Here is a 14,962-nt window from a genome sequence, read left to right as displayed (position 1 = left end):
CCGCCCTGCGGCAGTAAATCTGAGTGGGGCGGGTACGGAAGGGGTCAATACCGCTGTAAGGTTAAAAACCTTCAGGCTCCATTCACACCTGGGCATTCCGGAATCGCGGCAAAATGCGGGATGTATTTGCGATGGCATTACTTCTTACAGCGAAGTTCCGACATAAAAAAAAAAAAAAAAAAGAATTAAAAGTCAACAGCTACAAAAAGTGTAGCTGCTGACTTTTAATAATCGGTTACTCACCTGTCCCAGGGTCCAGCGATGTGGGCGAGCGAAGCCTCCGCTCCTCTCCCCCTCCTCTCTCCGGCGCCGCCATTCTTACTGTGGGCGCCCGGCTGTGGCTTCACAGTTGGGCACACACTGCGCACGCGCGCGCCGAGCTGTGAATGGCCGGCAATCTTCTGGGACCTGTGACGTGTCCCAGAAGATTGCAGGGAGGAGAGGTGAACTTCCTTCCAGCGCCGCGGTGCCCCGGGAGGAAGTGGGAGCTGGATGCCTCTAAAAAGAGGGTTCCCCCCCCCCCACCAAAAAACTACATTCCAAATGTGGCATGTCAGGGGGTCACGTCACTTAAAGCGGAAGTTCCATTTTTGGGTGGAACGCCGCTTTAATGGCACCCCAACAAAAAATCGCGCTGCAATCGCGGGCAAACAGCATCGCGGGAAGCTTGTTGCCCAAAAGAAGCTCCTGCACCTTTTTGGGCGACAAGCTTCCCTTGATGCGATTCGCTGCGATTTCAGCGCAATTCATCACGCAATAACCACAGCAAAATTGCACCCTGTTAGAGGCGCCATTATTAAATCATGGCATTGCAAACGCGCCCCGTGTTTTGCTGCCATTCCGGAACACCCAGGTGTGAATGGAGGCTTTAGAATCACTTTAATTTGTAATATTCTATATTTATGCGGCTAAAACAAAATACTTTTTTTTTTTTTTTTTTTTATTCATTTTTAGGGCAACAGCCAGTTGAGCCGCAGTTTTATTCCAACCCCTCCCCCCACTACTGCAGCAAAAATGATACCCCTTATTGCATTTGGTGGGCAGTACCACCCTGGAACTGCCCACACATAGCTCGTTAATCCACCGCAGATCGCCTCGCGGCTCCATTCACACTTCACGATTTGTTCCGAATCATTTGGCAATGCAAACGCATTCTGCTGCGATTGTCGTGAGACAGGATCGCACAGCAAGCCGCGCCTTTCAAAACCGTGTGAAGCTTGTCACTCAAAATCGAGCAGGAACCTTCTTTTGGGCGAACAAACAAGCATAGGGCAGCCAGTGCAAGTGAACGGGCTGGTCCTATGCGACACGGCACACTTATGTACGCCAATGTGAATGAGACCTTATGGAGGACTGGAGGACTCGTACTCCAACTCCACAGGGTCCAGAGTATGAACTCTCTATAGAATGACATGGAGAGAACATATAGTCAAGATCTGTCTGGATCAGGGACAGGTGAGGCTGGCAGGGGTAGCTAAGGGTGGGGTGGGGGGGGTAAAAAAATATGTGTAAGGCCCCTTTCACATTTGTGCAACTTGTCATGCGACTTTGGACACTAAAGACACATGACAAGTTGCACCCATGTTTTTTAATGACACCTCTTCAAGTGTGTGCAGCCTACAGTTGCAGCGACAATAACCCCCCCGGGCCCCGACAGTATTCAAATATGCAACCTTTTGGCGGGTGGGCCTCAGAATCCAGCGGCCACATATTTGCATACCGATTGGCAGTTGTGCTGAGAGCGTGCACCCTGCTCCCCCCTGGAGCCCTTTTTACACTGAGGCGGTTTTCAGGCATTTTAGCTCTAGAAATAGCCTCTAAATAACGCCTGAAAACCGCCTCCCATTCATTTCAATGTGACTTTTCACACCGGGGCGGTGCACTTGCGGAACGTTAGGAAAAGTCCTGCAAGCAGCATCTTTGCGGTGGTTCGGGAGCGCTGTATACACCACTTCCAAAACGCCTGCCCATTGAAACGATTGGGCAGCGCTTCCAAATCGCATAAAAAGCACTTTGGAAGCGCTGCAACACGGGCGCTTTTAACCCCTTCTTTAGGGTTAAAAGCGCCCCACTAGCGGCCGAAAAGTGCCGCTTTAGTGCTGCCGCGGCTCAGTGTGAAAGGGATCTTCCCAGCAGCTAACAGAAATCACGGCGGTCACATGATCATAAACCTTGCTCGCTCACATGATCATAAACCTCGCTCTGCCTCCCGGCATCTAAAAACTTCTTCAAGGGCTGGCGCAAAGGGGTTAAAAAGGTTCCTGCATTACTTTGGTCCAACTTTCATGCGACTCGAATGCCATAGACTGCAATGTAAACCCTCAAAAGTCGCATGAAAGTCACACCTTTAATGTTATACATGCTACAGTTGTTCATTATCACTGGTCAAAGCCAAAGTCGCATCCAAGTCGCACCCATCCAAAGTTGCACTCCAATAGCGCGACTTTGGAGTCGTACAAGTGTGAACGGAGTCTAACTGCGCGTTTGATATACAGTCGCACTTTAAGTCTGTACAGAGTGTGAAGATACACGTGTTTGGAATGGCAAATCATGTTTTTTCCTTAATAGGTTTAGTTCCATTAATCCGCAGGCGTCGGGTTCAGTTACAAAATGATTTATAGTAAAATGTTAAAAAGGATTCCAGAGTACAGAAGTGTGACTTGTACAGTAGGTTATACTGCCATGCGGGGACAGTGCCAGCAGACACGGGGCTTATAGCAGATCAAAGGCAAACCGTGATCGTGATTCAGCATAAAGGACACAACCTGCACAAGCTGGACAACAAACATCCCATAATCATTGCTAGAAGTTAAATACTAGACGCAATAAACACGCCATTATCAAATAAGCAAAATACGTTTAATATTTAGACAGTATTGTAATTTGCTTGTTTTCTTAAGTTCTGTGTACTTGTTCTTCCTCTAGAGGGTCAACAGGTTCAAGTAAGTTAGAAGTTAGGCACACTGCACTGGATGCACAAGAAGACCCAATGCTTCTAATATGAAAATTAAATCATTGGTAGGTGTTGTCCTTTTAAAGCCATTTTAAATTGGTAGTCATTGGGAGAAGGGCCCCCTTTACATTGGTGGTCAGAGTAGAAGGCTCCCCTTGCATTGGTGGTTGGTGGACAAGGCCCCACTTACATTGGTGATCAATGGAGAAATACCGCCTTACGTTGGTTATCAGTAGAGAAGTGCCCCCTCCCACATTGGCGATCAGTGGGAAAGTGCCCCCTTGCATTGGCGATCGGTAAAAAAGTGCCTCCTAACAATGCTGGTCAGAGAAGCATTCTCTTACATTGGTGGTCAGTGGAGAAGCCCCCTTACATTGCTGGTTGGTGTAGAAGGCCTCCTTTAACTTTGGTGGTCAGTGGAGAAGGGCCCTGCTTTACATTGGTGATCATTGGGAAAGTGCCACCTTACAAGTGTGCTCAGTGAAGTGCTCTCTTGCATATATGATCAGTAAAAAGAAAATATTCTCTTACATTGGTGGTCAGTGGACAAAGGCTTGTTCCTTGTCTAGAGGGTCAAACTAAGTTAGACGTTATGCTGCACTGAATACAGAAGAGTATCCGATGCTTCTAATGTGAAAATTAAATCTCCAATATTGTCCTTTTAAAGCCCCTTTATATTGGCGGTCATTGAATGGCCTCTTCTTTGATGGTCAGTTGAGAAGGCCCCCTTAGATTGATGGCCAGTGTAGAAAGCCCCCTTACATTGGTGACCTGTGGAGAAGCACCAGATTACATTGGTTATCAGTGGAGAAGTGCTCCACCCTATATTGATGATCAGTAATAAAGTCTTCCTTGCATTGGTGGGCAGTGGAGAAGCAGTGTTAATTTCGTCAACTAAAACATTTTCGTCAAAATTTTCGTCAGAGGCCTTTTTACAGTGACGACAACGAAAAGGTTCACCACATTTTCGTCCACTGGCAAAAACTATGAGGAAAATCAATTACGTTTTCCTTAACGAATGAAAACAAAATGAAATTGTGAGGCAGGGACGTTTACATGGAGCTCCGCTTGCTTCCGCTCCCTGCAAGCAGTGCGTAGCGTGCTTCGCTTAGTAGCAGGTAGAAAACCAGCATTACAGGCGTCCGGGTCCTCAGACGACCGTCCAGAGCAGCACTGTGCAACAGGCCTCCCAACGAGAGTCCCACTCCCGATGACGACTGTCCAGAGCAGAGAGCACTGTCAGTGTGTACATTACAATTACAGGCCTCCCCTCAGGATCACACCACCGTCCAGAGCACTGTGTGCATTACAGGCCTCCTCTTACCACCGACATCCAGAGCACTGTACATTACAGGCCATCGCTTAGACCACCATCCGGCACTGTTCAGCATTACAGGCCTCTGTCATACAACCATCCAGAGCGCTGTGCAGCATTACTGGCCTCCTCAGACAAACCACCATCCAGAGCACTGTGCAGCATTACAGGCCTCTTATTCCACCATCAAGTGCACCATGCAGCATTACAGGCCTCCTCAGACCACCATCCAGAGCACTGTGCAGCATTTCAGGCCTCTCATTCCACCAGCCAGAGCACTGTACAGCATTACAGGTCTCCTCAGACCACCGTCCAGAGCACTGTGCAGCATTACAGGCCTCTTCAGACAAACCGCCATTCAGAGCACTGTGTAGCATTACAAGCCTCCTGAGACCATCCAGAGTGGCTAGATCTTTATCTGTGAGTTTGTTCAAACCTTAAACAAAACTAAAATAATTGCAGATGACTAAAATGAAACCAAAACTAAAATGGCATTTAAGTCAAAAGATTATAACTAAAACTAAATCAAAATTGAGTGCCAAAATTAACACTGTGAAGAAGTCTCCCCGCACATTTTTGGTCAAAGGAGAAGGATCCTGTGCTAGCTGTATATGTTGATCGAAGGACACACAGGACTTCTCCAATGGAGCAACATAACAAATAAGGTAATTTATTGCATGTCGTTTATTGCCTTATTTGATATGTTGCTCCTGTGGTTAAGCCCTATGTGTACCTCAAACAACATACATTTGTTTGCTTCTCCTTTAAGTTCAGAGCAACCAGGCAAATGTTTGGCAATTTGTTCCATGACTATCACTGAAATAATATATACACTGATCAGCCATAACCTTACGATCACCTTACATAACCCTTCAAGGCATGGACTTCGCTAGACCTCTGAAGGTATGCTGTGGCAGATCCTTTAAGTCCTGTAATTTGCGAGGTGAGGCCTTAATGGGTAAGACTTGGTTTTCTAGCACATCCCAAAGATGCTCAATTGGATTGAGATCTGGAGAATTTAAAGACCAAGACAACACCTCAAAATCGTTTCCAACATGATAACGACCCCAAACACACCTCCAAGACGACCACTGCCTTGCTAAAGAAGCTGAGGGTAAAGGTGATGGACTGGCCAAGCATGTCTCCAGACCTAAACCCTATTGAGCATCTGTGGGGCATCTTCAAACGGAAGGTGGAGGAGCGCAAGGTCTCCAACATCCACTAGCTCCATGATGTCATGGAGGAGGGGAAGAGGACTCCAGTGGCAACCTGTGAAGCTCTGGTGAACTCCATACCCAAGAGGGTTAAGGCAGTGCTGGAAAATAATGGGGGCCACACAAACTATTGACACTTTGAGCCAATTTTGGACATTTTCACTTAGAGGGTGTAGTTTTGTTGCCAGTGGTTGGAAACGATTTTGAGGTGTTGTCTTGATCTTTAAATTCTCCAGATCTCAATCCAATCGAGCATCTTTGGGATGTGCTAGAAAACCAAGTCTTACCCATTAAGGCCCCACCTCGCAAATTACAGGACTTAAAGGATCTGCCACAGCATACCTTCAGAGGTCTAGCGGAGTCCATGCCTTGAAGGGTTATGTTAGGTGGTCGTAAGGTTATGGCTGATCAGTGTATATATTATTTCAGTGATAGTTGTGTGTTGAGTTATTTTGAGGGGACAGCAAATTTACACTGTTATACAAGCTGTACACTCACTACTTTACATTGTAGCAAAGTGTCATTTCTTCAGTGTTGTCACATGAAAAGAGAGAATAAAATATTTACAAAAATGTGAGGGGTGTACTAACTTTCGTGAGATACTATATACACACAGTATATTGTGTCTGATGTTCAGCTCTGAGCATGACTCTGCCATTAAATTGTCCCCGCACAGCCCGTGCCGGCTCCTGAGATCCTTTACAATGAGATGTCTTAGGTGAGGAGGAGTTAATCTTAGGTATTGTCTCACCCACGGCAGTGAAAATAGCACAGAACGGAGATGGATTTTAATGTTTTCAAAGAGATACTGGAAGAAGGGGGAGAGAAATGCCCAAAATACACGTCTCCTGCGGCCCAGAGGACACATTAGTAAAAGACGGCAGCTTTAATGTGGGAAATGGAGCGGTAGACAACATTCTCTGTGCCCTGGTGCAGGGTTCCGACTTTTATTGTTATTCCCGCTGGCAGGACTGGCATTGTCTGGGCATCTCAGATTAATTGGAAAATTTATAGTACGCCACAGCTCCGTCGCTGTTACATTGTTCAGTGCAAGTCACTGACCGCAAACTGACTGTTATAGAGACATCTCTATGTGTGAGCAGATCTGTCTAAGCTCCATGCTGATCACTGACAGTTTAGTGGTAAGTGAAAGCTACGTCATGTCACCTAAATGTCCAGAATGCCTTTATGGTCATTTTAACCACTTGCCCTCCAGAGGATTTACCCCCCCCTCATGACCAGGCCATTTCTTGCGATACAGCACTGCGTTACTTTGACAATTGCGCGGTCGTGCGATGCTGTTCCCAAATAAAGTTGATGTCCTTTTTTTGGTGGTATTTGATCACCGCTGCGTTTTTTGCGCTATAAACAAAAATTTAAAAAACGACAGTTAAAAAAAAAAAAAAAAATGATTTTTACTTTCCGCTATAAAACACATCCAATAAAAAAATTGAAACAATCTAATTTCTTCATCAGTTTAGGCCAATAAGTATTCTGCTACATATTTTTGGTAAAAAAAAATCCCAATAAGCGTATATTGATTGGTTTGTGCAAAATGGGATATTTTTATTTATTTGTTTTATTTATTTTTACTAGTAATGGGAGTGATCAGCGACTTATAGCGGGACTGCGATATTGCAGCAGACAAAATCGGACACCTAACTGACACTTTTGACACTTTATGGGACCAGTGACACTAATACAGCGATCAGTGCTAAAAATATGCACTTTCACTGTACAAATGACACTGGCTGGGAAGGGGTTAACATCAGGGGCGATCAAAGGGTTAAATGTGTGCCTAGCCAGTGTTTTCTTACTGTTGGGGAGGTGCTTGTACTAGGGGAAGGCTTAGATTCATATGCCTGCTTTGCAGGAACACAGGATCCATGCCTTCTGTACTGACAACGGTGATCTGCCTTGTTTACATAGGGAGAACGCCATTCTCCCTCTGTACCGAAGGATTGGCGGGAGACCGCAGTACCCACCAATCAGCTTCAGTGGGAGCGGGCCGCCAGCATAGAGCATGTGTGCCCCAGACCTGGAAGTGTCGGATCACCTACTAGGTACATGATCTGGCGCAGCCGTGCCACTTTGCCACCGTAGTTAGCTCTTAGACCCCTTTCACACTGAGGCGTTTTTCAGGCACTTTAGCGTTAAAAAAAGCGCCTGAAAAAAGCCTCATCTGCAATCCCAATGTGAAAGCCCGAGCCATTTCACACTGCCAGTGTCCGAAAAACGCTGGTAAAGCGCCACTTAAGACTCCTTTCACACTGGGGCGTTTTTCGGGCACTGGCAGTGTGAAAGGGCTCGGGCCATCGGCGCACCCAGCCCGGTGGCAAAAACACGAAAGCGCTGCAAAGAAGCTGCTTGCAGGACTTTTTTTGACGCCCTGCCAGCGCAGCGCCCCAGTGTGGAAGCACTCGGACTTTCACATTGGGATTGCAGATGAAGCTTCTTTCAGGCGCTTTACAAGCGCTTTTTTAAACGCTAAAGCGCCTGAAAAAGAAGCTGCTTGCAGGACTTTTTTTGACGCCCTGCCAGCGCAGCGCCCCAGTGTGGAAGCACTCGGACTTTCACATTGGGATTGCAGATGAAGCTTCTTTCAGGCGCTTTACAAGCGCTTTTAAAGCGCCTGAAAAATGCATGCAAAACGCCCGTGTGAAAGGGGTCTTAGGCCTTGTTTACACTTGTGGACTACAGTGAACATCCATCCGGGGGCTGTGTTTACCTGCACAGGTGTTCCATGCATCCCTGTGCAGACAGTCCTATTCATGTCCATATGGGATGCAGCGGCTGCTCCCAGTTTGTCAGCTGTGCACATACAGGGCCCTAAGCGCACAATGTTTATGTTTGGAACCATGTACCCGCATGGATGTCATTTGGGAGCAGTGACTGTGTTCATGCAGCTGCTGCGTCCCAATTGACATAAATATGACTGCTTGCATGGGGATGCATGGAACCCTTGTGCACCCACATTTGGGTAAACACGGCCCTCGGACAGGTGTACACTGTAGTATGTCCGTGTGAACGAGGCCTTAAAGCAGTGTTTCTCAAACTTTTTATCTTGCGACGCACCAAAAAGTGCGCGCGCTCTTGGCACAGCACTGTTGTCACTATTGCACCAAGGCCCGGGCGCCAACAGGCCGCATATTTGCATGCGCTCGGCGCCAAGGGGTTAAATGCCACCAAAAGAAAGCTGTGTCTCAAACAAATGATAAAAATGTCATATGAGTACAGTGTAGCATGACCGCGCAGTCCTCAAGTGCGACAGCGCTGAAAGCTGAAAATTGACCTGGGCAGGAAGGGGTGGAAAGTGCCCGGTATTGAAGTGGTTGATGATATTTATTAGAGCTGCACGATTCTGGGGAAAATGAGAATCGCGATTCTTTTGCTTAGAATAAAGATCACGATTCTTTAAAATGGTTCATTTAAAAAAGGAAAATCAGCTGTGGACGGTGCATGCGCAATCAACAACGCCGCTCGCTCCCGATGCTCGGGGGCTGGTTATTCATTTAATACAGCAAGGGGCAGATGCTTTTCTCAAAGGGGCGGATGTATGGTTATACATTGTCTCAAAGGGGCGGATTACATCTATTACTATGTGAGTCAATACATTAAGGGCATTCGCCCCTTTGAGAAAAGCATCCGCCCATTATAATAACCAGCCCCGAGCATCGTGTTGATTGTGTTCAATGTATACATCCGCCCCTTGCTGTATTAAATGAATAACCAGCCCCCGAGCACCGGGAGCGAGCGGCGTGTTGATTGCGCTTGCGCAGTCCAGGCCTGGCACTATGCTCTCTGCTGACTGACGTCAGTTCCGATATCGGTGCCATTTGCGTTCCACGCTGGTTCCGTGGTTCCGACGGGGAGATCCGGAAAATCGAGCTAATCCAGCCTGGAGATCGCGGAGGTGGGGGGGGGGGGGTGAATCGAGATCGCCATCTTTTTTTTTACGATTAATCGGGCAGCTCTAATATTTATTGCTTATTTTTACTCTGTATTCCAAAGGCTGTTTTTGTTTTTTGTTTTTTGTTTTTTTGAACATGTGACCAGCAGCAGAGAACTAGAAGCTCCTCCTGCTTATGTTTCCCTGCAGACAGGCTGGGAGAGAGCCGGGTCATGTGACAGCTGGATATCGATTAGGAAGAAGGTACTTAGATGGGTTTTTTTGTTTTTTTACTAAAACAATTGCAGTGCCATCATCCCCATACAGAAATAGAAGGGACAACAGTGTGTGTTTAGTGTGACTTTGTGACTTTAAAGAAGCTTCAGAAACATTGTGTCTTGTATTTAACATATAAGTAAAAAAATGAATAAAAAGAAAATATACACGCCCAACAAAGTTGCTGTTGTAGCACAGGCCGTGCGATGCAGACGGTTTTCTCTGTTTTATCAGCTGTTGCGTCTTTTGAACAACCTTGACTTATTGTTTGTAGCAGAATGTTGGAGGAAATAGTTTTTGTATCCCCAGTCTCTGTATTCTCAATGCCTAACAAGCTTTTGTAGGGGAGTAGAAGAGATCACAGCTTCCCAAACACGATTCCTTCCACACTTCACTGGCAGGCAGATTGAAATATTTGACTTAGTGTTAAAAAAAGTTATTACCAGTTGTGACCAGTCAGGAGCCGTCTTTTATTCTCTGGGAAAATTAAACAAAAAACTGGTTATTGTGGGCAATAACTTAATAATTTTTTAGCCATTTATTGCTTCTAACAAGCTAAAGACCTTTGCCCTAGACCAGTGGTCTCCAAACTGTGGCCCTGGGGCCAGATGCAGCACTTTGCCTTTATCTGGCACTTGAGGCATTATTCTTGCCATTGATACCAACAATGGGGCACATTTCCTGCCACTGACACCAACGATGGGGCACTATTCCTTTCACTGACACCAATGATGGGGCACTATTCCTCCCACTGACACCAGTGATGGGGCACTATTCCCCCCACTGACACCATTGATGGGGCACTATTCCTCCCACTGACACCAATGATGGGGCACTATTCCTTTCACTGACACCAATGATGGGACACTATTCCTCCCACTGACACCAGTGATGGGGCACTATTCCTCCCACTGACACCATTGATGGGGCATTATTCCTCCCACTGACACAATGATGGGACACTATTCCTCCCACTGACACCAACAATGGGGCACTATTCCTCCCACTGACACCAATGATGGGGCACTATTACTCCCACTGATACCAACGATGGGACACTATTCCTCCCACTGACACCAACGATGGGGCACTATTCCTCCCACTGACACCAATGATGGGGCACTATTCCTCCCACAGACACAATGATAGGGCACTATTCCTCCCACTGACACCAACAATGGGGCACTATTCCTCCCACTGACACCATTGATGGGGCACTATTCCTCCCACTGACACCAATGATGGGGCACTATTCCTTTCACTGACACCAATGATGGGACACTATTCCTCCCACTGACACCAACAATGGGGCACTATTCCTCCCACTGACACCAATGATGGGGCACTATTACTCCCACTGATACCAACGATGGGACACTATTCCTCCCACTGACACCAATGATGGGGCACTATTCCTCCCACTGACACCAACAATGGGGCACTATTCCTCCCACTGATTCATGAGGCCTAAGAAGATTTTTTTTATATAAGCCTGGACATGAGATTAGTCATAAGCAAATCTTTTGTCAGCAATGTATGATTGGCCAATATTGATATCTCTATCATCATAAACATTGCTGATACACTTTAACCTACAGCCTTGTCCACCATGTCCTATCTCTCACTCCCCCATGAGAAGTTACATTCTCAGGAATTCTGCCTGGAAATATTATGGAAGATACTGTGTAGCATTGTCGGCTCTGTGTGCGTCCGATCCACAGGAACGAGTAAAGCAGAGAATGGGGGTTCGTATTGTAGCAGAGAATATGTTCTAGCGGGAATAAATCTATATATCTAATATGTGTTCATTGTACATAGCAAAGGATGATTTATGTGATCTGTGGCATTGTCAGTCATTTTCCATGTCTCACTTTCCTTAGGTGAAAGAGACTGAGTGGGGTTAGGTGACAGGGAGGGCCAGTTCACACTACATGTAGTCCAGTGCGTTTTTTTTTTCTGCATCAAAAACGCACGGAAAGTAGGTTCTGTGGTTTCCAATGGCATAGTTCACACCCGTGCAGTCGGTTCCAGGGCTTTCCAGTTCCAGAAAAATAAGTAGAACGTGCAGCATTTTTCCTGTACTGGAACGCATCAAAAATGCACCAGAATGCACTGGAACTCATGAAAAACGCATCGGACCTTAGCACAGTGAAAAAAAAAAACAGTAAAAGAGAAGAAAAAAGCATCCAGAAACGCATCAAAAATCCACTGGAACGTGTTAAAAAAGCGCATGCAGAAACGCATCTGGAACGGATCTGGAGTGCTTTTTTGTGGTGTGAACCAGCCCGGGCTCTTTAATGCTGAAAAAGTGCCAGTGGAGTTATGTATTCATCAAAAAAACAATAAACAGTGTTTTCAACTCATGAACTCCTGCTGTCTATAGTTTATAAATGGCGTAGACTTCAAATGCACACAAACACAATATAATACCCAGTTTTTTTTTTGGTAGAATATAAAATGTGGGGTTGCATCGAGTAAATAGATACCAAACATTCCAAGCCTTAAAAATGGCCTTTAAAGGCCTTTACAGGGTATCACTTTTACAATTCTATGATTGGCCATAGCACACAGGCATCCAATCCCCAACCCCCCCCCCCAACCCCCTCCATTTTTTTTTTTTGCTGTGTCCTCGTTCAGTAGAGGATCTCTTATTTCCTGTCCTGATAACATTTATGATGGGAAAGGAAGAGAATGGAAATCTCCTTAGTGGGAACATATTCAACAATAAAGAGCTGACAGAGTTTCTGACCCTTCCCAAGGGTTCTACGTTAAAAGTGCCAACATGTTAAAAGTTTATTTTTCCCTTGTTGCTTTAGTCTGATTAATAATCTCCCTGTATTTGAATTTTAACAGAAAATCCCGGGACTTTGCAGCTCATGGAACTCCCCAGGGTTCACCGACCGTCTGCAGCGATTGTATAGCACGGTGACTGCTGCAGAAATGAAGTCGAATCCGGAGGCGGAAGGTAAAATCGCACACAGGCCAATCTTGTAGGTCTCTTCACATTTGGTGCGTTAAAGTGTTACTAAACCCACAACAGTAAAATCAGTCTGTAAATGCAGCATAGCATACTTGTTATACTCACTGTGGAACTTAAGGGGTTAATCCTCTGCATTATGTAAAAATGCTGTTTTATCCTGTATGCACAGATCCTTCTTTCCTGCACTGGGGAAAGCCAGCTAACACAGACCTGCACATGCTCAGTTGTGTCTTTTATGCTGGAGAGAACATTTACTTGTTCTCAGAGCTAGCCAGGTCACATGATGATGACATCACACATGTGGGCTTGTATACAGGCTGCAGTGGAAATCTCCTCCTACCTGAACTCTCAGCACTGGAGAAACTGTGCAGTTTATCATGTAGCTGTGGTATACAGATCATCCAAAAAGGTATATAGTGGCAGTATGTAAAAAGATGATTTATAAGCTGTGGGCACTTTGGAGGCAGGGGGGTGAGGGGCGAATGAACTATTTTCATATTACTGGGTTTAGTAACACTTTAAAAATTACATTATGGCACTGCTTGGTTTTTACGCATGTTCTTAACTTATAATGATAATCTTCCTATTTGGGGAGATTTTTTTTTTCTATTTTGAATGGCACCCTATCACACTGGTAAAGTAGAAGGCAAGGCACCCCCCCCCCTATAACACACATGCCCATGCGTTGCTGTGTGCTGCATTACAGAAAAAAAAAGTACATGTTTCACATTTCCTGCCTTAGGGCCCCTTCACACCTGGCGCAGTGGGATGCAGTTGGATTTATTTTGGACTGCACTCCAACTGCATAGACAGTCCAAAATCCAGGATATCCTATGGGCATAGTTCACACCATTGCAGTGCAGAAAAGTTTGCTGCATTTTTCCACACCCCAAATGCAAAAAAAGCGCATACAAACGCACTGCAATGCATCACAGTGCACATAGAAGCCCATTGAAAGAAAGAAGAAGGAAGTGACCTCACAGGATTAATGCAGATAGAAAAAATGTGTGTCAACTTCATGCATACAAGGAAAAAACATGCAGCGACTTGCAGTTTCTAGTGTGAATGGGCCATAAAAGTGGAAATAAAGATTTGCAGTGCAGTTCCTGGTATATTAAGGTGCATCTATAGGCACCCTTGTAGCCTCATAGTTGTATATCTGTAGTTTACAAAATGTTTCCCATGGGGAAATTAGAGGCAATATACCTCTATTTATCACATACAATTTCAATAACAATAAAATACATCAGCTTTATTCAAAATACATATAAAAATAGGTTTAAATTCCTTAATGCATAGCGTGCTTATATATCTACATCATAATCACAAGATTGAAAAAGAATGAAAAGAGACCGCACCAACCTTGCGCATTACCCAATTGGTGTTTATTGGTATATAGAAAGAAAGGAAATATACTCACATACAAGTAGGTCAGAAAAACATATCAAAGTCCACAATGGACACAGAGCGACCATGGGCTCTGAAGAAGAGGGGGATCACCCCTCGAAACGCATCAGCCATCTGGAAGGTTCTCCGGCATGCTGGACATGGTCCCGGTGACCTGGGCACTTTGTGTCCATTGTAGACTTTAATATGTTTTTATGACCTACTTGTTTGTGAGTACATTAAAACCTCGGATTGCGAGTAACGCATTTTTTTGAGCGTTTCTAAGAAAAAAAAATCGTAACTCGATTAGCGAGCGTTGTCTTACAAAACTAGCAGGATTCAAGCCTCTGGGGTGTGCAGTACCACATGTGGCCAGAGGTGCGGGGGCACAATGACACTTGGAGACGCTCGTGAACACTGTTCCCGAGTGTCTCCGAGCATGTCTGAATGGTCTTTGATCATCTGAGAGTCTCTCCGGCACCCCCCCTCCCACCTCTGGTCACATGCGGTACTGCATACACTAGCAGTGACACTGGAACAAATTATCTGAGTTTCCATTGATTCCTATGGGGAAACTCGCTTTGATATACGAGTGCTTTGGATTACAAGCATGGTTCTGGAATGAATTATGCTCACAATCCAAGGTACTACTGTATATTTCATTTGTATATACCAATAAACACCACTTGGGTAATGTGCAAGGTTGGTGCGCTCTCTTTTCATTTTTTTCTACAGTGATTCCATTGGGTGTCCCCTGACCCTTGGAGGGCAGCAAGGGTCAGGGGACTCGGAGCCATAGAGATTCTAGGCAATATCAATTTCCGTCACATCACTATTGAGCGCTTTTAATCACAAGCTACCACAATGTCCATGGTCGAGGATATATAATTACACTCTCCTTCATTTAACAGAGGGAATATGGCAGTTTTCTATATAGAAAACTGCAGCA

General features: G+C 45.4%; 1 protein-coding gene across 1 annotated transcript in view; it reads left to right on the top strand.

The window, feature by feature from the left end:
* NHEJ1 (non-homologous end joining factor 1) overlaps nt 1–14,962 on the top strand; it is a 231,936-nt gene that overhangs the window by 205,283 nt on the left and 11,691 nt on the right. The window contains exon 6 of the mRNA XM_073634364.1: nt 12,501–12,612. Within this exon, the coding sequence (XP_073490465.1) occupies nt 12,501–12,612 (112 nt within the window). The remainder of the gene's footprint in view (nt 1–12,500; nt 12,613–14,962) is intronic.

This window comes from Aquarana catesbeiana, linkage group LG06, assembly GCF_042186555.1.
Source record: "Aquarana catesbeiana isolate 2022-GZ linkage group LG06, ASM4218655v1, whole genome shotgun sequence".
Lineage (NCBI taxonomy): Eukaryota > Metazoa > Chordata > Amphibia > Anura > Ranidae > Aquarana > Aquarana catesbeiana.
Note: the sequence above shows the minus strand (reverse complement) of the source record. Positions and strands in the feature narration are given on the sequence as shown.